The sequence below is a fragment of the Balaenoptera acutorostrata genome, chromosome 19 (genome assembly GCF_949987535.1).
Source record: "Balaenoptera acutorostrata chromosome 19, mBalAcu1.1, whole genome shotgun sequence".
NCBI lineage: Eukaryota > Metazoa > Chordata > Mammalia > Artiodactyla > Balaenopteridae > Balaenoptera > Balaenoptera acutorostrata.
Window position 1 is genome coordinate 14,984,180 of NC_080082.1, and position 24,287 is coordinate 15,008,466.

General features: G+C 39.7%; 1 protein-coding gene across 2 annotated transcripts in view; it reads right to left on the minus strand.

Moving 5' to 3' along the window:
- Positions 1 to 24,287, minus strand: part of PHLPP2 (PH domain and leucine rich repeat protein phosphatase 2) — a 75,573-nt gene that overhangs the window by 36,985 nt on the left and 14,301 nt on the right. For both annotated transcript variants that reach the window (XM_057534411.1, XM_057534410.1), the window contains exons 3-4: positions 20,488 to 20,621; positions 6,342 to 6,532 (exon numbers count right to left, since the gene is read on the minus strand). In XM_057534411.1, the coding sequence (XP_057390394.1) occupies positions 6,342 to 6,532; positions 20,488 to 20,621 (325 nt within the window). The remainder of the gene's footprint in view (positions 1 to 6,341; positions 6,533 to 20,487; positions 20,622 to 24,287) is intronic.

Genomic DNA, 24,287 nt, shown 5'->3' on the forward strand with positions numbered 1-24,287 from the left:
AAAGCAACCATGCGACGCAGCAATTCCACTCCTAGGTATATACCCAAGAAAAGACGCATCCACACAAAAATTTGTATGTGAATTATAGCAGCATTATGCATAATAGCCAAAAAGTGGAAATAACCTCAATGTTCATCAACAGGTAAATGTATAAACAAAATGTAGGGCTTCCCTGGTGGCGCGGTGGTTGGGAGTCCGCCTGCCAATGCAGGGGACACGGGTTCGAGCCCTGGTCCGGGAGGATCCCACATGCCGCAGAGCAACTAGGCTCGTGCGCCACAACTGCTGAGCCTGCGCTCTGGAGCCTGTGAGCCACAACTACTGAGCCCAAGTGCCACAACTACTGAAGCCCATGCGCCTGGAGCCCGTGCTCCACAATAAGAGAGGCCGCCGCAGTGAGAAGCCTGCGCACCGCAATGAAGAGTGGCCCCCGCTCGCCGCAGCTGGGGAGAGCCCGCGCACAGCAACGAGGACCCAACACAGCCAAAAATAAATAAATAAAATAAATAAATTTATTTTAAAAAATTAAAACAAAAAACAAAAAACAAAAAACAAAAAAAAAAAACCAAAATGTAATACATCCATACAATGGAATACTATTCAGCCATAAATGGGAATAAAATATTGATACACACTACAACATGCATGAACCTTGAAAATGTTACACTAAGTGAAAAAAGTCAGTCACAAAGAACCATATATTGTATGATTCCATTTATATGAAATGTCCAGAATCAGTAAATCTATAGAGACAGAAAGTAGATTAACGGGTGCCTGGGCTGGAGAAGGAATGGGGAGATGACGGCTAAGTAGTGCAGGGTTTCTTTTCAAAGGGTCATTAAAGTATTCTAAAATCGATTACGGTGATAGTTGCACAGCTCTGTGAATATACTAAAAGTCACTGAATTGTATACTTTAAATGGGTTAATTGTACACTATATGAATTCTATCTCATAAAGCTGTTTAAAAAAAAACCAAAGGGGGAATTCTCTAGTGGTCCAGTGGTTAAGACTCCACGCTTCTTCCACTGCAGGGGGCGCGGGTTCGATCCCTGGTCAGGGAACTAAGATCCTGCATGCCACACAGTGCGGCCAAAAAAAAAAAGAGAAAAAACCAAAGGAATACTTATTTAACAGATATGTTGAAGGAGTAGGATTCATAGGGCATAGCCATAAGTAAATTTATTTATTACTCTTTAAATCACAAAACAATCTCAGTTTGATAATTATCTGCTGAATGAATACATTTTACTATTGTGGGTGCTGGGAACATAAGAGGGGAAAAACTAACAAACCCTCTGCCCTCAGTGGAGTTTATATATCAAAATGGTGACATGAGGGCTTCCCTGGTGGCACAGTGGTTAAGAATCCGCCTGCCATTGCAGGGGACACGGGTTCGAGCCCTGGTCCAGGAAGATCCCACATGTTGTGGAACAACTAAGCCCATGCGCCCCAACTACTGAGCCTGAGCTCTAGAGCCCGCAAGCCACAACTACTGAAGCCCACGCGCCTAGAGCCTGTGCTCCACAACAAGAGAAGCCACCGCAACTAGAGAAAGCCCGCACGCAGCAACGAAGACCCAACGCAGCCATAAATACATACATACATACATACATAAATAAATAAATAAAAATGGTGACATGGTATAGCATAACATGATAAAATACAGAATGAGTAATATGAAGAAAAATAAAGCAGGGTACAGGCTTGGAGGGGAACAGGGTAGGTGATCTGAGTTATGAATAGGACAGTCAAGGAAGGACTCACTGAGGAGGGAACATGTGAGCAAAGACCCCACAAGGGTTCAGGAGCAAGGTGTGGAAACCTCCTGCAGAAGGAGCATTCCCAGCTTAGCAACAGCCAGTACAAGTCCCGGTAATGCAAGAATGCAGGCCTGTTTCAGAACAGGAGAGTCTGCAGGCCCACATGATAAGAGCCAAAGTTTCCACTTCGAAGGTAAGATTGCTCCAACCCTTTCCCCACCGCTGCAGCACACTGGAGGTAGCTGCTTGCCTGCAAGGGGTACCTTGGCCTACTTTTTGGACTCACCTCCTCCCTTACTTACTAGGTGCTGGGATAGAAGCCATTTCTGACTCCCTTCATCATTGAAGCGGGGCAGGAGGAAGGACAGGGAAGACGCAAGCCCCAAGGTTCTTACTAGACTAGTAGAGTCATAATCTGACTTCATACTCTCTGGGCCTACCAGATTTTAAAGGGGATGATCTTCCTCAATAGGTCCTTTTGAGGGTTCTTTGGATACCCGGCCCCCCAATACAACCAACGATGGCTTCTCTCGTACAGATCCCTTGACCAGGCTAATGCGTGCTATTCTAGCAGGTGACCACTCCCTCCTCAGACCTGAAGGAATCTGGTGGTCCACTGACAGCCCACCCTCCAGTGAAGTCTGTTTGCCCCTCCAGGTGGCCCCACTGGACATATTCTAAGAGAATCCACCCACCTACCCAATGGCTCCTGCTCTCTCTCAACCCATCTGGGTCACATACTAACAAACCCAAAGAGTACACAATGATTCCAACACATGAGTTAGGCGCTTTGCTCTATCACCAAAGCAGCTGGCAGCCCATCTTTCGTTCTCGAGACTTCCTGGTTAAAAGGCAGGACACCAGTGCACTATGTCCCCCTTTCTGCAGGGGACCCATATCAGGCTCTCTTGGGTCCTTTTGAAACCTCTTTCACTAGGCTTGAGGAAAGAGGCAGAAACCTCCCCCAGTACCATTTGGGGTGGTGGCGGGGATTCACGGCACAACAGCTCTCTTCAACAACCCAACCTATACAGCTTTGATGAGGATGAAGTCTTTTCAGAGTCATGGAACCGCTTACATCTTTGTCTGACGTCTCACTTTATATGTCACAGCTACTGAATCTTGGTGAGTCAGCTAGAAACTTCCCAGTTATACTCATGAATCACTTATCCCAAAACTGCATCACACTTTCCTTACTGAACACACCACCACATCTTGAATACTGTTCAGGATAGTCTGAGCTTTAGTTGTTTAAATTTAAATTTAAATTTAAAATACTAAAAACTTTTAACGTTTTTACAATCAATATTAAATTTACTACCATATTTTGTCAGTGTCTGCACTCATCTATTTATCTCATGCCTTCCCTTTGAATTTACCTTCCTTTGTTGTTTTCTTTCTTCTTTTTTGTTTTTTGGAGGGGTGTTGCTTTTTATTTTTTTAAATGAAATTCATGCCCACTCTTTTTTATTCATTTATTTATTTTTGGCTGCATTGGGTCTTCATTGCTGCGCGCGGGCTTTCCTTAATTGTGGTGAGCGGGGGCTACTCTTCGTTGTGGTGCGCAGGCTTCTCATCACAGTGGCTTCTCTTGTTGCGGAGCACGGGCTCTAGGTGCGCGGGCTTCAGTAGTTGTGGCACACGGGCTTAGTTGCTCCACGGCATGTGGGATCTTCCCGGACCAGGGCTTGAATCTGTGTTCCCTGTGATAGCAGGCAGATTCTTAACCACTGTGCCACCAGGGAAGCCCAAAGGATGTTGTTCTTTAGATATACATTTTTAGTAGTCCTTTCAGTGAGGATATATGCCAGCTCGTTAGTCTTTTTTTTTTTTTTTTTAACTTATTTTTTGGCTGCACTGGGTCTTCCTTGCTGCGTGCGGGCTTTCTCTAGTTGCGGTGAGTGGCGGCTACTCTTCATTGCGGTGCACAGGCTTCTCATTGAGGTGTCTTCTCTTGTTGCGGAGCATGGGCTCTAGGTGCGCAGGTTTCAGTAGTTGCAGCGTGCAGGCTCAGTAGTTGCAGCATGCGGGCCCTAGAGCACACGGGCTTCAGTAGTTGCAGTGCATGGGCTCAGTAGTTGCGGTGCATAGGCTCTAGGGCATGCGGGCTTCAGTAGTTATAGTGCGTAAGCTCAGTAGTGGTGGCTCACGGGCTCTGGAGCGCAGGCTCAGTAGTTGTGGCGCACGGGCTTAGTTGCTCCGCAGCATGTGGGATCTTCCCAGACCAGGGATCGAACCCGTGTCCCCTGCAATGGCAGGCGGATTCTTAACCACTGTGCCACCAGGGAAGTACCAGTCTTTTTTTCTTTTTTTGGTTGCACCGCGGCAGTGAAAGCACCCAGTCCTAACCACTGGACCGCCAGGGAACTCCCTCATTGGGCTTTATATGTCTGAAAATGTCCTATTTTGCCTTGACTCTTGTAAAGTAATTCAGCTGGATATAGAATACAAGTTGACATTTATTTTCTCTCAGCAATTTTGCAAATAGTCTTCTACACATATTGTTGATGAAAAGAAAGCTGTTGTCAGCCTGTCAATTCTTTGCAGGTAATCTTTTCTCTCTGGAAGCTTCTGTGATTTGCTCCTTCACGTTCTGCAATGTGTCTACATGTCAACTTATTTTTATTTATCCTGTTCAGTACCCAATGTCTTTTCAATCTGAACACTCATGTCTGTCTTTATTTCTAGAAAAATCTCAACCGTTATTTCTTCAGATATTGCTTATCCATTCTCCTTTACTCTCTTCTCTGGAACTGCTATTAGATGTATACCAGACCCTCCCTTATGGGCTACCTTATACGTTTTATCTGTGAAATTCTTCAGTACGTGCGTTGGTTCATTACATTCAGCTGTGACATAGTGGCTTAAAAACACAGCATCAGTCCAGGAGTGCTACAGCAGCTCCGCCCTGCCACCAGGGGCCCAGGCGCCTCCTGCGTTCCAGAAGGCCACACTCAGCAAATGCTTGCAGTTTCCAGCCACCATATGACTGCTCCATCTCCAACACCAAGAGACTGTGTTCCATAAAGGAAGGAAACGCAGGGCAAAGGGTCAAGCCATCCACGTCTCTCCCACTTTAAAGGCCTTTCCCAAAAGTCCCACCTGCAAACTTCTGTTTATATTTATTAGCCACCACTAGCTACAAGGGAGGCTGGGGAGTTTTTGATCTTGGTCCCATCACCACCCTGAACAAAATTCTATTCTATTAGTGAGGGAAGAGAGAGAATGGACAAGAATTATGTAAATGGGAGGTTTGTTTTTCTTTCTCTTTCTTGCTCTGTTTCCCACTTCCTCTCCGCCAATCCTCCAACCTTGTCCCTCACTCACCTTCTCCCTTTGGAGAAATTTCACTTACTTTCTTCATTATCCTTCAGCCCCCAAGACCAGAACCAGGTCTCATATTGGCAGTGGTGGGTTCCTGCTCCACGGATGATACTGGAGTGACACACATTCATTTATTAGGCCAGTTGGGGCTTGTTCATTTCCTAGTCACAGGGCATACAACTGGGTCCACCCATCTGTTTAGAACCACAGCCAGGAACAAGCCTTGGTTCCAGTCAGTGGTTTACAGAAGTTTTTGGTTTGGGTTTTTGTTTGTCTTTTTCCAGCTTTTTATCAGGAGCTAAGAATACCACTCATTTCCTAGCTTCAAGCAATAAGCTTGGGCCAGGTCCCCCATCATAACCAGAGTACTTTTAGACCCAAATACTTATAGGAGCTAAACCCCTAGGCTGCCACCTTTCAGACCCAGAGCCCAGTAGGCCCTCACCACTTACATTTCTATTCCACATTCCTAAGTCCAGCTATGTCCTTTCATAAGTTTATTTTTTAAATATATGTATTTTATCTATATTGCTGTGTATCTGGATCAAACTGGCTATCTCAAAGCATGATTCACAAAGTCATTTTGTCTGGAAGTTCCCTTAAATTCAGATTGTTTTATGATCTTCAAGATTCAAAATAAAGGAAATAAAATTATGTATAACTTCCTAGAAACATTATCTGTTTTCCAGTCATCTATCTCTGTTTAAAGAATTGGAACTGCCTTTCCTATGATGGGGAATTCTCTAGTACAGATGCAAGAAATGGCAGGTTTCTCTGGCTGCTGGGTAGGAGCTTATGACCACTCCAGACTCTGAATTTCAGTCTAGCGGGGGAAAAAGAGAAACAGGAAAGAATCTATTTTGGAAGGGATGCTAACAGCTACTTCTAGTTTACAAAGGCAGCTTCTAGTGGTAGTATCCTCTGTCTACCCTTGGTGGTACCAATGAGAGAGCATTTAGTGCCTAGCAGTGGAGGCAGGGGTTTCTCCAACAGACGGGTCCTGCAGCAGAATTTGGGGCATGGATAGTCTCTGGACCTCCCAGGGAGTCTGTGATGTACATGAACTTGCTTTATGCTTAAACTAGCCTGAGTGGTTTTGTTTAAACCTAAGAACACAAAAACTTTGTGATGTAATCTTTAATAATGCTCATATTGGCTTATTTGAAAAGATGTGAAAAAAGCTCTGAAAAGCATATGTGATATTTTTTTAATTAAGATGATCAAAGGAAGAATAATTCATCTTTGTGAGTCTTACCTTTCCCCCAACCAGAGGCAAAATGTGCATCTTTCCAGTCTGACAATCCTTCACTGAGGAAACGATGAGGCAGGTGCCACAGAGAACAACCAGGCGTTCAGCCCACTTATGCAGCTGGGTCTTTCCCTTTCGTACATTATAGATGCCAGACAGAAGGATTCGATCCAGATGATCCATCTGGCATGGTTTTTCTGAAAAGAAAAGAGTACTTCAAAAGCCACCATTAAAGTAGCATAAAAATAATGAAAGGGAAAAAGAAAGTATTACATGTTAACATTCAGCAGCCTGAATATGGATTTAAGTAACCAAGCAATATAAGTATTACAAAATAAGCTCTCAGTCTTAAAATGTTGTCCATCCCTAAGTTATATAATGGGAGCACTACGAATTTTGGTCTAGAGAACAACATGTTATTTTGGACGCCATTGTTAATCCTTCTTCCAACAGTCATATCTCCCATGTACACAAAGAAAGACAGAACGACAGAGTGGTTAAGATCATGGACGTGGGAGTCAGACACTCAAACCTGAGTTTGAATCTTGGTTCTGCCACTCACTTTGTTTCCTTGAACTACATAATCTCACTGACCTTGACTTTCCTCATTTATAGAGTTTGGATCTTAATACTATCTACCTTCAGAGGGTTCTTATAAAAAATTAAGATAATGAATGTAAAATACTAAGCATAGTTTTAGATACAAAACAAGTATGGAATAAGTGACAGCCACTATTGTTGTGTTTAGTCTATTCTAGAATGAAGAAATGAACAACTAGTCCTGTACACAATCCTCCATCATTCTGCTCTTTGTGAAGAAAAGCTTTCAGCTGATATTTCAGTCAACTGTCCCAATCATGGTGGCAGAAGCAATACATGCATGCAAGAGCTTCTCTATTTCTTGCCACGCTTTAGAAATCTTTATATGACTGAGGTATAGTGAACAAAACAGAGCATTATGATAGAAGAGATGTTCTTGGTTAAAGCACTACTAGAAACAGACAGTAACTCCACACAGAAATGAACAGGAGCAGTAACAGTATGAGGCTGTGCAAACAGCAATAAACGGGGAACTGAGAAAACTGGTTTGTACTCAGTATTATTACATAATTGATTATGGAACCCTGGGCATTGCTTTGCCCTATTAACTATGTTTTTCCCATATAAAAAAATGAAGAAATGGGCTAGCTTACTTCAAAGCTTTTAAAACTTTGTATGTTAACACCAGATGTATGGAAGAGTCATTTCTCTTTCTATTCTAGGCCAATCCTTTCATCTCTTTTCTAAATTCCACCTTCCTTGGGGAGTTTGGTTCTTCATTCTTCTCACTCTTCTACTCCACCCTCCCTATTTTTTCTATCAAAGCTACAAAAACACTCAAGTTTTCTCCCATTCCTTCTCATTCTCAACAGAATTCCTTTAGTTGAGGCATTCTCCAATTCCTATGTGCCCAAGAATTACCTAAGAATTAGTTTAAAATGCAGAACGACAAGACCTATCCACAGAGAGTCTAATTCAGAGGGTCTGGGATGGAACATAGGAAAATGTATTTTTAACAAGTATCCCAAGTAATTTAAACGCAGATGGCCCATAAACCATATTTTAAGAAACTATAAGTTTAACCTTTTGAGGCTCTTTTCTTCTCATTTGTGCTTCTATATTAGCTATCTCTGTTACCTCACCTTTTATTTACTCAATTTACTTCAATCTGGCTTCCACTTCCCCAAAACTACACTATTCATATGTTGATAAGGGCTTTCAAATTTCTATCTCCTGCCCCAATCTTCCCTTAGTTCTGATCTTATATATCCAACTGCCTGCTAGACATGTCCAACAGATGTCCCCATTCACCTCAAATTTACAGATTCATAGACTCATAGACATAGAAAACAAACTTACGGGTGCCAAAGGGGAAAAGGGCGGGGGGGGGGGATAAATTTGGAATTTGGTGTTAACAGATACAGACCACTATATATAAAATAGATAAACAACAAGGACCTACTGTATAGCAAAGGGAACTATATTAGTATCTTATAAGAATCTGTAGTGGAAAAGTATCTGAGGGGAGTTCCCTGGTGGTCCAGTGGTTAGGATTTGGCTCTTTCACTGCCATGGCCAGCATTCATTCCCTGGTCAAGGAACTGAGATCTCACAAGCCACATGGCACGGCACCCCCACACACACACACAAAATAAGTATCTGAAAAAGCACACACACACACACACACACACACACACATATAAAACTGAATCACTTTGCTGTAAACCTGAAACATTGTAAATCAACTATACTTCAACAAAAAAATAAAATTTAAAAAAATTTTACAGATTCAAAACCAGTATCAGAATGAAAAGTAAAACAATCTCTATTTGAAAATAATATGATCTTGTATATAGAAAATTACCTTTCTAGGTAAGCCACACCAAAAAATACTATTATACCTAATAAATGAGTTCAGAAAGGTTGCAGGATACAAGATTTTTAAAACATCAGTTGTATTTCTATGCACTAGAAATAAACAATTCAAAAGTGAAATTAAGAAATCAATTGCATTTATAATAGCATCAAAAAGAATAAAATGAAAATAGTACAAAACTTGTATACTGAAACTATAAAACATAGTTGTAAGAAATTATAAAAGACATAAATAAATGGAAAGACAGCCAGTGTCCCTGGGAAGAAAGACTTAATATTGTTAAGATGGCAAAACCCCCCAAATTGATTTACAGATTTAATGCAACCCCTATCAAAATTCTAGATAACTTCATGACAGAAACTGACAAACTGATCCAAAAATTCCCATAGAATGCAATGGACTCAGAACAGCTTGAACAGTTGAAAAACAGCCTTTTCAACTCAAAACAATCTTGAAAAAGAAAAACAAAATTGGAGGACTCATATTTCCCAATTTCAAGACTTACTACAAAGTAAGGAGCTGGCATATAAAGTGCAGTTCTGATATAAGGATAGACATAAAGCAATAGAATAGAATTGAGAGTTCACCAAAAAACCCCTACTTTATGGAGAACTGATTTTCGACAAGGGTGCCAAGATAATTCGATGGGGAAGGAATAGTCTTGTCAACAAATGGTGCTGGGAATTCTGGATATCCACATGCTAAAGAAAGAAGTTGAATCCCTAACCTCACACCACATACAAAAATTAATTCAAAATGGATTATAGACCTAAATGTAAGAACTAAAACTATAAAACTTTAAAAGAAAAGATAGGAATAAATCTTGTGAATTTAGACTAGGCAATGGTTTCTTAGATATTGACATAAAAAGCACAAGTGGCGAAAAAGAAAATACAGATAAACTGGACTTTGAAAATAAAAGGCTGTGTGCTTCAACAGACACCATCAAGAAAGTGAAAAGAAGACTCACAAAACAGGAGAGAATATTTGCAAATCATATACCTAATAAGAGACTTGTATCCAAAATAAAGAACTATTACAATTCAGCAATAAAAAGACAAATAATCCCATTAAAAATTGGGCAGAGGATTTGAACAGGTATTTCCCCAAAGAAGATATACAAAAGACCAACAAGCACATGAAAAGATGCTCAACCTCATTAGTTATTAGATAAATGTAAATGAAAACTACGAGATACCAGTTCACACGCACTAGGATGACTATAATCAAAAAAGACAAACAATAACAAGTGTTGGCAGGAATGTAAAGAAATTAGAACCCTTCATGGTTGGGGATTATGAAATGGTGCAGTCACTTTGGAAATCAGTCTGACAGTTCCTTAAAGCTTAAACATAGCGTCACCATATAATCCAGCAATTCTACTCCTACATCTACATCCAAGAGAACTGAAAACATATGTCCACACAAACACTTGTACATGAATGTTCACAGTAGCATTATTCATAATAGCCAAAAAGAGGAAACAACACAAATGTCCATCAACTGATGAGTGGATAAACAAAATGTGGTATATGCATACAATGGAATATTATTCAGCCATGAAAAGAAATTAAGTACTGATACATGCTACAAAATGGGTGAACCTTAAAACATTATGCTGAGTACAAGAAGCCAGCCACAGAAAGCCAAGTATGTATGATTCCATTTGTATCAGTTGTTCAGAATAGGCAAATCTATACAGACAGAATGTAGATTCATGGTTGCCAGGTGTTGTGGGAGTGGGAAATAAGGAATGACTGCTAACAGATATGGGGGTCTCATTTTACAGTGATAAACATGTTCTAAAATTGGATAGTGGTGATGGTTGCACAACTCTCTGAATATACTAAAAAGCACTGAATTGTACACTTTTAAAGGGTGAATTTTATGGTATGTGAATTATATCTCAATGAAGCTGGTTTTTTTAAAATCTCATCATTTTCCCCAAACTTGCTATTGCATTTATATTCCCCATCCTGGTTAACAGCATGATATACTACAAAGTTAGCTACATCAAATAAAAATGGGACTTCATTATAGCTTCTCATGTTTCCAAATTGTCTAATAGTCTCTTTTGAAGTTTACGTGAAACAGATGTTATATCAATCGATGTACAATTCTTTGAGTCTCTCTTTCCTTGGCCTTATTTCTTTATATTTTATCACCGAGAAAACTCCTAAATCTATCCATCACCACTCTCAGAAAGGAACATTCAATTTTGGGGGGATAAGTTATTTATACATGAAATAACATGCTGTTTATTATTATTTTTGGAGGGTTTGCTAGATATTCAGAGTGCCTCAAGTCTCTGATCTTCTGAAAGTGGTAAAAAACAGAATGAGGAAGTTCTAATAAACGTTTGGAATGTCTAAGAGTTCTAATTAAAAAACAGACTTATAATCACGAAAGCTAAGGTTCTAAGTGGAAAATTAGGGATAATTTTAATTTCCCTATATATTTATACTTTGAAACGTTCTATAAAGAAAATGGATTGCTTTTATAATTAAAAAAAAAAGTTTCTAAAAAAAAAGGATCAAGGACAACCCTGTAGCAATGAATACGTCTATTGCCCATAGTACAGTCTCTAAATACCATTTTTCATTAAAATGAACCAGGAGTCCTTAGAAAAATAATCTATTCCTGGTGTGAGTCAGACAATGAAAAGATCAAGAACTTAATGGAAAATCTAGAATGCTATCAAAGACAGTAGTTGGGTCATGTTGGAAAGACATAGAAAGCAACCTGAAAGAGCTCCCCCTAGCTGAGATGGGACAAATTGAGCATCAGAAAGAAAAATGGGTGCAAATGAATTGAAACAAATATATATAAGCCCATGAGCTCATGATGATACTCAAAACAGACAATAAAAAATGAAGTCACGGGGCTTCCCTGGTGGCGCAGTGATTGAGAATCTGCCTGCCAATGCGGGGGACACGGGTTCGGGCCCTGGTCTGGGAAGATCCCGCATGCCGCGGAGCAAGTGGGCCCGTGAGCCACAACTGCTGAGCCTGCGCGTCTGGAGCCTGTTCTCCGCAACAACAGAGGCCGCGACCGTGAGAGGCTCGCGCACCGCGATGAAGAGTGGCCCCCGCTTGTGGCAACTAGAGAAAGCCCTCACACAGAAACGAAGACCCAACACAGCAAAAATAATAAATAAATAAAAAAAAAAAAAAAAAAAAAATGAAGTCACACAGACAGATTGTGAATATAAACTGAAAGGCAAAGCAATATAGCTTCTAGAAAAGAATAAAGGGAAAGACTGTTAAATTGGACTATATCAAAATGAAATACTTTTTTTTTTTTTAAGCGTAACATTTTTTTTTAATTTATTTATTTATGTATTTATTTTTGGCTGTGTTGGGTCTTCGTTTCTGTGTGAGGGCTTTCTCCAGTTGCGGCGAGCGGGGGTCACTCTTCATCGCGGTGCGCGGGTCTCTCACTATCGCAGCCTCTCTTGTTGCGGAGCACAGGCTCCAGACGCGCAGGCTCAGTAGTTGTGGCTCACGGGCTTAGCTGCTCCGCGGCATGTGGGATCTTCCCAGACCAGGGCTCGAACCCGTGTCCCCTGCATTGGCAGGCAGATTCTTAACCACTGCGCCACCAGGGAAGCCCTGAAATACTTCTTTTAATCAAAAGATGCCACTAAGGTTCTGGTTCTGAGTTACACAGAGAAAGCCCACTCTACCCTGTCTCTCTCACTGAATTCACCTATAAAACCTGGACAGAATACCTGGAGCATTGGTGAACTCCAAGCAGGCTAAACTCAACGAAATTCAAGCCCAGACACTTCATAATCATAAACTGCTGAAAACTAAAGACAAAGGAAAAATCTTTAAAGAAGCCAGAGAAAGATGAAGCACTATTTATACAGGAACAATGGCTCAAATGACTTTATAAAGGGTGTGCAGGAGCTCTCTGTACTATCATTCCAACTGCTCTGAAAATCTAAAGCTAGTTCAAAATAAAAAGTTAAACAGACAAATAAATAAATACTGGCTGATACATTTTGGGGTAAAAATGAAACATTTACTTACATTTAAAGAGTAAAACAGGAAACCTCAAAACAAATTTCAAACTCGCAATAGCCACCCCCCCAACCAACACAAGAACACACTCTGTGATTTGAAGTATTTCAGTAGAAAATCTTGTGAAGCAGTGGTGGCTAAGCAATCCCACAATCTGGTTTCGTGACCCTGAACAAGTTCCATATTTTTAGGCCTTAGTTTCCCAAGTTTAAGACCAAGGAGTTGGATTAGATGATCCCTAGTCTTTCCCAGTTCTCACATTTTATGGATCCCTCTTATTCTTCTAAACTGTTTCTCCATCAACTATATGGTAGAGTACCTTATAGGTTAAGAAGATGAGATTTAGGGTTTCCCTGGTGGCACAGTGGTTAAGAATCCGCCTGCCAATGCAGGGGACACGGGTTCGAGCCCTGGTCTGGGAAGATCCCACATGCCGTGGAGCAACTAAGCCCGTGCGCCACAACTACCGAGCCTGCACTCCAGAGCCCGCGAGCCACAACTAAAGAAGCTTGCCCACCTAGAGCCCGTACTCCGCAACAAGAGAAGCCACCGCAGTGAGAAGCCTGCGCACTGCAACAAAGAGTAGCCTCTGCTCGTCACAACTGGAGAAAGCCTGCGGGCAGCAACAAAGACCCAACTCAGCCAAAAATTAATTAATTATTTATTTATTTAAAAAAAAAAAAAAAAAAAAGAAGAAGAGATTTAGAACCAGTTAAGACCTCTCCAGAGTAATAATATCTACCTACACGGTTGTAAGGATTAAATGAGAAAAGGTACATAGAGTGCTCAGCACCTTAGTACATGCTCAGCACATAGTAAGGGTATAAAACAAATGCTAGTTGTTATAATGAAAGTTCTGCCTTAAGCCTCCTTCTTTTCCTATATTTAAGTATCATTTTCAAGATAATCTTAACAACTTCCACAGATTTAACACTCCCATGTACCTGACTCCCAGATTTGTATTTCCAAAGCTCCTAGTTTCACACTTCCAACTACCTGCCAGACATCTCCAACTGGATGTCTACCACCATTTACGATTAAACATGCCTGAAACCAAGTCATCACCATCCCTGCAAACCAGATCCTTCTCACAACTCAAGTCCTGTCAGTCTCCCAAAGCCACCCAGCCTCAAAACCTCAGAGCCAGCTTTGCCTCTTAGGTTCTCTTCCTCAACTCCTTTTTTCAATCAACCATCAACACTTACTGACTATTCCTTCAAAAAGTCTCTATACGAATGATTCCTTCCCATTCCCTAGTTCAGATCCCTACTAATTCATGCCTGAATTATTATTCACTCTGGTGCCAGATTCATCTTTCTCAGGCGCACTTGGATCCCATCACTTCCTGCTACCATCTGTCAAATGAAGGCTAAACTCCTGATATTGTACTCAAGGCCCAAAACAATCTGGACTCAAATTTTCTCTGTGTGTGATTCACAGAACATGCACTGAAATTCCTAATACCCCACCTCTGTCCTCCTTTTCCATTCTGATTATTGAAATTCTGTCGATTTTTAAAGAACCAACCCAAATACTACTTCTTCAGAAAGATTTCTTTGATTCTAGAGATCTCCCTGATTTTTCAGAGAAGAAAAGTGAATGGGAACTTCCTTATCGACTATCAGAATCTATCATATAGGTATATTAAAAATAGTGTTGGTATTAGCATAAGACAAAGACATCAATGTAATAGGATAGAGTCCAAAAATAGACCCCCGCCTGTATAGGAACTTAATAATAATAAAGGTGATGCTTCAAATCAGCAGGAAAAGGATGAGCTATTTCATAAGTATTGTTGGAACAACTGGCTATCAACAGAGAAAAAAGTAAGTTAGATCCCTACCTCATATCACATTCTAAAAATATAAAAGTACTAGAAGAAAATATAGAGTATGTTTATGACCTAGGATAGGGAAGGAATGTAAAGGTATTAAAGGAAAAGACTGGCTAAATCTGATTAAATAAAACTTCTGCACAATAAAAAACAATACGCAAAACTACAAAACAAGTTACAGGCTGGAAAAAAAATGTGTCACAAATACAGTATACAGAGGGTGTATATTCAGAATATATACAAAAGTCCTTCTGATCAATATGAAAAAGGATAAACAACAGAAATATCAAGGGTTAATTCAGAGAAGAAAACTTAAAGATCAATGTAAATATGACACAATATTCAACCATACTAGTAATCAGGTAAACAAAATCAAAACAATGAGACCAACATTTAATCCATTAGATTAGTAAAAGTTTTAAATGCTAATAATATTAAAAGGTGATATTGTGAGCAAAGGGGTACTCTGATATACTGATGGGATATACTTTTGTTTTGCAGTAGTAACTATTAGTATTTTAAATGAGAATATTCTATGACCCAATAACTTCATGTTTAGAGATTTACTCTGAAGAAACACAGGTGCAGGGACTTCCCTGGTGGCACAGTGGTTAAGAATCTGCCTGCCAATGCGGGGGCCATGGGTTCGAGCCCTGGTCTGGGAAGACCCCACATGCCGTGGAGCAACGAAGCCCGTGTGCCACAACTACTGAGCCTGCGCTCTAGAGCCTGCAAGCCACAATGACTGAGCCCGCGAGCCACAACTACTGAAGCCCGCGTGCCTAGAGCCCATGCTCCTCAACAAGAGAAGTCACTGCAATGAGAAGCCTGCACACTGCAACAAAGAGTAGCCCCTGCTCACTGCAACTAGAGAAAGCCCGTGCGTAGCAATGAAGACCCTATGCAGCCAAAAATAAATAAATTTTAAAAAATAAATAAAATAAAAATTCCAATTACATCATTTAAAAAAAAAGAAACACAGGTGCACAAAGATGCAATTTTACTACAGTGTTATTTGTAATAGTCCATCACTAGGGAAATTGTTATATAAACTATAATACATACATGACATCCAATAGTACGCAACAAAGAAATGCATATAGAAGATAGTTAAGAGAAGTCCTCCAAAACACTGTTGGGAGAAAAAAAGCATGAAGACCAACACCAAATGACAGCATTTATGTAAACAAAATATATTTCTGCAAATACACATTAGATAGGAATAAAAGTTAGAAAATTCTCAACAGGTATATACCAAATTGATTGTTACATCATAATTATCACATTCTATATCACTGCTTAATAGATAACCACTATCGGTATATACTTGTATTAACTCAAACATTCTACTTGTAGGAATCACTTCCTCCCTCTACCCTAGAGGTCAGCCATTCTCTTCACTTTTATAATAATCATTTCCTTGTTTTCTTTATGTTTCTGCTATTCATGTGTTAGTTATAGCATTTTTAACTACCGTAACAAAAAGAATATACTGGCCCAAACACAAGAGAAATGTAATTCTCTGCTAGGGTGGGCAGTCTGGGTTACCAGGGGTCAACTCTGTCGAGAAACTCCAGCTGATGGTGGCTCTGCCATTTTCAACACATGACTTCAATACTGCTCTTGATGACTGCCTTCCTACCCTACAGAAGAGGAAAAGAGCAAGAAGTATGCATGGGAGGCTTTAGGAACCAGGTATAAAAGTGGCACACAACAATTCCACTCCATACCACTGAAGAAAATTTTGTCACAGGTGCACACCAAACTGCACAAAAGACTGAGAAACGAGATGTAGCTGGGCAGTCATGTGCCCACCTCTAAGTCTTATTACGGAAGAAGGAAAGAGCAGCTTTGGATGGACAGAGAGTGGTACTGTCACACATCTCTAAACAATATGGCTGAGTTTTGCCTGTTTTCGAACTTTAAATGAATGGAAACATACTATATATGCAATTCTTTTGTATTTGGTTACTTTTTAAAAATTTTTTTGTATTTGGTTTCTTTTGTTTGTGTTTATGCTCCTTGGATGAAACTGTCTCAAACAACGTATACAGAGAATACCAGACAGAAAGAAATGCTCAGGCTGGGTGCTATGCTACCTGAGCTATTCAGCCCCAGAACTACAACTTCACTAGCAAATCACACCTTCTAGATGCCACTTCCTCTTACATAATAAGGAGCTGATTAATGGGCTCTCTTAATCTCTGTGATTGATCATACTACCCACTCATCTTTAGTTACATACATTATTTCAAGGCTTTTATATCATGAATCTGTACTGAGTCACTCCACTCACTTTCCCCCAGCACCCACCCCAGCAAGACTGATAACTAGCATTTGCACAATGGCCCCTGGAGTACCGGAGACGTTTCATATACAGCAAACGAAGCAAAACACTGGTTTGAACTTAGGCCCTCTGACCCTGGCCTCATTAACACTATATTCTAAGCTAACGCACCAAAGACTCTATGCAAGAAATATTGAAAGCTGATTGCTAAGCTATTTGCTTCAAAAAGAATACTTCAAATTCTTTACAACTCCTCTCTTCAAAAGGAGAGGCCTAAAAAAAAAAAAAGGTGAGGGCTATTTCCCTTCTCTATAGTGTGGGCTGTATTTGGTGACTCAATTCTAATAAACAGAAGGTGGTGAAAACGATGGTGACTTATGAGGCTAGGTCATAAAAACACTGATGCCTCTGTGTGTTGTGTGTATGTGTGTGTGTGTGTTGTGTGTTTGTGTGCACATGCATGCATGCGCTCATGTGCCTGTGTGTGTGTCTCATCACTGGGGGCAGCTAGCTGCCACATCGAGAAGATGCTTAGGCAGCCCTAGAGAAGGGTCCACATAGTGAGCAACTGAGATCTCCTGCCAAAAACTGGTGAGAAACTGGGGCCTTCTACCAACAGCCACATGAGTGAGCCATGTTAGAAGTGAATCTTCCAGCCCCACTCAAGCCTTCAGATGACTGCAGCTTCAGCCAATATAATGAGTACTATCTCATTGAGACTCAAGCCAAAACCATCCAGCTAAATTCCTCCTAGATTTCTGACCCACAGAAACCGTATGATATAATAATCGGGACTTCCGTGGCGATCCAGAGGTTAAGACTCCGTGCTACCACTGCCGGAGGCGTGGGTTTGATCCCTGGTCAGAGAACTAAGAGCCCACACGCTGCGCATGGCACGGCCAAAAAATAAAAATAAATTAAAAAATATTTAATATCATTTTAAGTCACTAAATTTTTTTTTTTTTTTTTTTTTTGGCTGCGTTGGGTCTCCACTGCTGCACGCGGGCTTTCTCTAGTTGCAGTGAGCAGGGCCTACTCTTCATTGCGGTGCCTGGGCTTCTCATTGAGGTGGCTTCTCTTGTTGCGAAGCATGGGCTCTAGGCGCATGGGCTTCAGTAGTTGCCGCACGCGGGCTCAGTAGTTGTGGCTCGCGGGCTCTAGAGCACAGTCTCAGTAGTTGTGGCGCACGGGCTTAGCCGCTCCGCAACATGTGGGATTTTCCCAGACCAGGGATCAAACCCGTGTCCCCTGCATTGGCAGGTGGATTCTTAACCACTATGCCACCAGGGAAGTCCTAAGTCATTAAATTTTGAGGCAATTTGTTACACAGCCAACAGAAAATACCCTTATCTATCTATCTATCTACACACACATACATACTTTTTTTAACCTTTTATTTCTGGTGCCATAGACATATATTGCCTATTTTCAAAAGTAACTAGCTTTAAAAATCTCTTTCCCAAATGTAGTTTTCTCACTCAAATTATACTAGCTTCTCTGAATTAAAAGAGCTCACTTTTGGAAATGTTCTCTGTTAAAGACCCCCCCCCCAATATAGTAAGTGCTACAAACTGGTACTTTTTTAAAAAATTTATTTATTTTTGGCTGCATTGGGTCTTCGTTGCTGCGCACGGGCTTTCTCTAGTTGTGGAGAGCGGGGTCTACTCTTCGTTGCGGTGCGCAGGCTTCTCATTGCGGTGGCTTCTCTTGCTGCAGAGCACGGACTCTAGGCATGCAGGCTTCAGTAGTTGTGGCTCGCGGGCTCTAGAGCGCAGCCTCAGTAGTTGCAGCGCACAGGCTTAGCTGCTCCGCGGCATGTGGGATCTTCCCAGACCAGGGATCGAACCCATGTCCCCTGCACTGGCAGGTGGATTCTTTTTTTTTTTTTTTTTTTTTTTTTATTTATTTTTGGCTGTGTTGGGTCTTCGTTTCTGTGTGAGGGCTTTCTCTAGTTGCGGCAAGCGAGGGCCACTCTTCATCGCGGTGCGCGGGCCTCTTCACTATCGCGGCCTCTCTTGTTGTGGAGCACAGGCTCCAGACGCGCAGGCTCAGTAGCTGTGGCTCACGGGCCTAGTTGCTCCGCGGCATGTGGGATCTTCCCAGACCAGAGCTCAAACCCGTGTCCCCTGCATTAGCAGGCAGATTCTCAACCACTGTGCCACCAGGGAAGCCCCGGCAGGTGGATTCTTAACCACTGTGCCACCAGGGAAGCCCCCCAAACTGGTACTCTTTTTGACTTTACTGGAAATATCCTCTTAAGGCAATATTAAGATCCTAGGCATGCTACAATTTATCAGGTGGTATTAATAAATTAATGCAATCATGCCAACTGTTGTGTATTATAACTGACTTCAAATGCAATCTCACTGGTTATAAAGGAGCTTGCCAGCATCTCAAGGCTCAACCTTCATCCCAGAATGAAAACATGGAGTGAAGAACTTATGTGCAACCACATATAAAGAGCATGTTACTATCCAAGATTTATTATTATTTTTTAACCAAGCTTTACAGTAATAGATCGGTTGTGTTCCTCAAATTAGTCTTAAAAGATTTTCCTCAGATTTAACATCAACCTAGCAACTATTCTCCCTCCATGAACTAACAAAGGAGAGAAATGAATGGAAATAAAATAAAACGAAACCAACTTTTAAGGAACATGTCAGAAAATATTGTTGTGATGAAAAATTATAAATAAAATCTTCTGTGAAGTGCACTTAATAAAACTGGCTTGTGACGTGTGTCACAAGAGTTCAGATTAAATCAATAATTTGAGGAATGAGAGCAGGGAATCTTAGTAAATGGTTATGCCTACATATACTAGTAACTTCGTTACTAGTTCAACTGTTTGATACATGGGTCATATTAACTCAAAACTGTTAGGTGTTAAATAGCTCTGTTATTTACTAGCTGTATGACCTTGAACAAGTTTACCTCTCTGTCTCTGTAAAATGAGACAACAGTTCCTAGAACATAAGTTGGCTATACTGAGTAAACTGGGTAATTCATAAGCATAAAAGCACACAGTAAGCACTCAAAAAATGGTACTCAGTAGTATTATTAGTTATTGATGTATATTTGGAGAGTAATATTCAGAAATATTCTGACTTCCTTAAGTCTAACTTTATGAGTAAAGTGATCAGGTGAAAAATAGTCAATAGGGGAAAATGCACCGAAAGAGAAGAGCATGTAAAATATCCGAGATTTTAAAGCTTACTAAATTCAACAATATACACGTCTGATGTGCTCATCAAATGTTAAGTCATATATGATAATGACCACCTACTTCAACATTCTCGAACTCTCCAGAAGTTCATGGACTTTATAAAGAACTTGAAAATATATAAAGCTATGATTTGATCAAGAGGCTGGCAAAAGTACGTAACAATTCTGTAAGTCAGCAAAACACCAGAACAAAAAGAGCAAAAATAAAAAGGGAAGGCTGTTTTTGCTGTTGTTTTCTAACTACATTAGTAAATTGGCTTAAAAACGGCTTTGGATAAAATATTTTTAAAAGGCTGAAGACAGACAGAGGTACAAATAATCAATTAAAAGTCATTAATGTATTCACACAGCCACTGATAAATCCTTACCACCATAAAATCGAAGCATACAGCCAAGGTCAGGATTTGCCGCCTCCTCCTGTATGCGCACAGGGTCATCAAACCCCAGCCCGGACAAGTAATCATAAACAATCTGAAGAGGTCGTTCAGTAGGTTCCAGTCTCCTGCTTACACAATTCAAAAGAAAAATATTTGGTAAGTAATAAACACACTTCATTTGATTTTTAAAATCTTCTAATATGCTCTAGATTTTTACTTCTATATCAAGATTTTTCTCTAATATCACATGATACAACTAATCTAAACAAGCGGTGCTCAAAGTTTTTGGTCTCGGGATCCCTCTATAGTTTTTGAGGCCCCCAGAGAGCTTTTGTTTACACGGGGTGTATCTATTGACATTTACTGAATGAGAAACTAAACTTAAGAATTTCTAAATATTTATTTATTCATTTTAAAATAACAACAATAAACACATTACATGTTGACAAATATTTTTTGAAAACTACATTTTCAGAATAAAACAAATTTAGTGAGAAGACTTGCATTGTTTTGCATTTTATAAATCTCTTTAACAGTTGGTTTAATAGAAGACAGCTAGATTCTCAGATACGTAGCCTCTAGAAAACTCCATTGTATACTTATGAGACTGAAAGTGCAAAAGAAAATTAATATCTCATTATTATTATGAAAGAGTTTTGACCTCATGCACCTCTTCAAAAAGTCTTGGAGACCCCCAGAGGGCCCATTGAGAACCTCTGGTTCAAACTTAAAGGCATCGAATTGAAATTATGAGATATAAAAGATGGTACCTGGCCATAACTGATTTCACATAAGCTGCAACACAATTATAAATGGAGACTTTGGGTTGCTGACTATATCCTATATATTTCCTCTGGCTTCACAGATGATTTTTCCATAAAAACTAGGAATTCCCCAGAAATCATTAGATTACATGGCTCTGACTGAAAGCTAGGTAAAACCAGAATGTTAGTAATCACCTGTGACTTCTGGTGACACTGCATATTTTAAAATTACACAGACTTAAGGCGGCTCATTTACAATTCTTTTATCAGAAAGCAAACAGTCATAAATACAGCAGCTAAGAGCATGAGCTCCACAAGTCAGACTGCCTGGGCTTGAGTCTCACTTCTGCCACTTATCAACTGCATGTGTGCCCCTAGACAAGTTATTTAACCTCATTGTCTCAAATTCCTCACCAGTATAATGGGTAGTGCCTAACTCACAGAGTTGTTATTAGAAGTATTTATTTATTTGCTTACAAGAAGATATCACATAGTATATAAAGTGCTTAGCAAATTATTTGGCATGTAGTAGTGTTCAATAATGTACTGACATTATTCAAAAAATTCTTAGGAATGGAATAAATTTTAATTAGAATAAAAATAAAATGTCTCCCCTATATGAAACAACAACCAAAAAACAAGTATAGGAAAGCCTGTATGTTTAAAAGATCTTGAAGAACATTATTCATATCCTAAAAGGATTCTGTTTAGAAAACTTAAGTCTTGTATTAATCAGAAGAAACACGATAAACCTTCCATCATGGCAAAAAGACATGAAGGAACTCTGTGTTTTGTGGTTAAAGAACTAGAAAATACTGGTTGGCAATATGCTTTAATTTAAAAAAACATGAAATGGGAATACTAGAAAGTGGAATATAAACAACTGTAAAAAAAAAATGGTAATTTAGGAATGGAAATCATATTGATGAGTACAGAAAGTAAAAAATAAAAATAGGGACTTCCCTGGTGGTCCAGTGGCTAAGACTCCACGCTCCCAATGCAGGGGGCCAGGGCTCGATCCCTGGTCAGGGAACTAGATCTCACATGCCGCAACTAAGACCCAACACAGCCAAATAAATAAACATTTTTAAAAAAATCTAAAATAAATAAATAAATAAATAAAAATAAAAGTAAAACCACTACCTGGCCCCTCCTGACTGTTCAGTTCTGACTTTCAGTTTCCATCAACTCAGAACTGCTACATGGGGAATGACCAAAGAACTAAAAGCCTACAAAGACCAATAAATATTGAATTTAATAGAAATGAAAAATAAACTTTTCAGAATAAAAATATCAGTTACAATTAATCTCTAGTCAAATAAAATAAAAATCCACAAAGGGCTGTGACAATATTAGGCACCTTCCCAGTACAATGGTAGAATTCTTCTAAGAAGGATGCATTTTAAGAGAGACTTCTAATAAACTATATCCTGGACGGGTCAGTTAGCCATGTAAGAGGAAGACTGACTGAAGGATTAACTTGAAGACAAGGTGACCAAGGGCATAAAGAGCTCTCTCTACCTTCCAATGTCAAGAAGGAGTAGACTTCCTCTATCTAGATTGCTCCAAAGAATAGGACTAGAACCAAGGAGAAGTTGCACAGGTAGACTTGATTAAAAAATGAGGAAGAAAAAAAAAAAAATGAGGAAGAACCTTAATGATTAGAGATGCCCAATAATGAAACAGACTACCTCTCAAAATAGCTCACAGAGAGCTAGAGAGCCCTCTGTCACGGACACTTTAGAAGAGTTTCCTCTAAGAATCAAGTTGGGCCAGATGATCTTTAGGGTCTTTTAAAACTCAGGGCTCTTTCAGGTATTTAAGACACCTTGCTAATATAATACAAATTCTACCTGAACACTGCTATTATTTTTGGATACAGAGTTCAATGTATTTAAATATAATTCCATATAATGATCACATATTCAAGACCAAGAAATATTATTAGTACTTTCAGGCTAAAGCTCACTAACTCAATTTTCCTATTTCTCTCTGGAAAACCAGGAGAAATGGAAATATCCTAGTTCTGACATATTTTACCTGATCAAATTTCCTGGCCTAAAAAGGCTCTGTAGATTTTGGAAACCCTCTTTATATATTTCCACCTAAAGAAAGTATTTTCCCTGGTGGGAGGGGAAAAAAAAATCAAAAGAATCTCAGCATCTGCTCTTATTCATTCAGCATAAATGAGCAAACAAGAAATAGTTCAAGAACTGCAAAAACAAGTAAAACGAGGGACTAATTCCATTTACTCATTAAACTCATCTGCTTAAGAGAGTAGAGAGTATGGGGGAGGGAAATGCTGTAATATGCTTACGGATCAATTTTGTGTTTCAAAGTTCCAAAAGTTTAACAGGCTGCTAATTAGCTGTGTGTTAAATCTCTCACAAATCAAAGGAAATATATATACTGCAAAACAGGTGTAGGAAAGAGTATGTTAGCAAAGAAAGGTTCCATTCAGCATTTGAAATACTTCCACTAGGGCTTTAAGAAGAGACAATATGACTATGTTAACAGTTTTAGTTTGTTTCTAATGCTTCAAGGAGCTACAATAGTCCTTGTAAATCTGAATATATGTGCATATGGTTATTTTTCTCCAAACCAGCCAACCAATACAGTAATGCTATCAACAGTGTTTGTAGCTCTTAGCCAATCTGAACAGTGTCCACAGTTAAGTTAGAGGTAAGAGAAGAGTACATTTCATTCCAGGTATCATTTCACAAGAATTCTAGTTAATAGTGAGAGGCAAAAGTATACATTATTAAAACCCAACACATTGTATCCAAGACCCTAACAAAGCAGATCAGCATTCTCTATATCAAAGTCAGGTTAAAACTCAATCTCTGGCCATCTATAAAGGTAAAATCTGCAAAATTTTAAGACCGACAATACAGATCATGATACAAACAACAAGGATACTTTGATGAATGTTTACCCCATACCTGACACTATGCTGGGAAGAATCTCACCTTTTACAAAACTAGGAAATAAGAAAAATGAGGTTCAGAGAGTCACACAATTAGTACA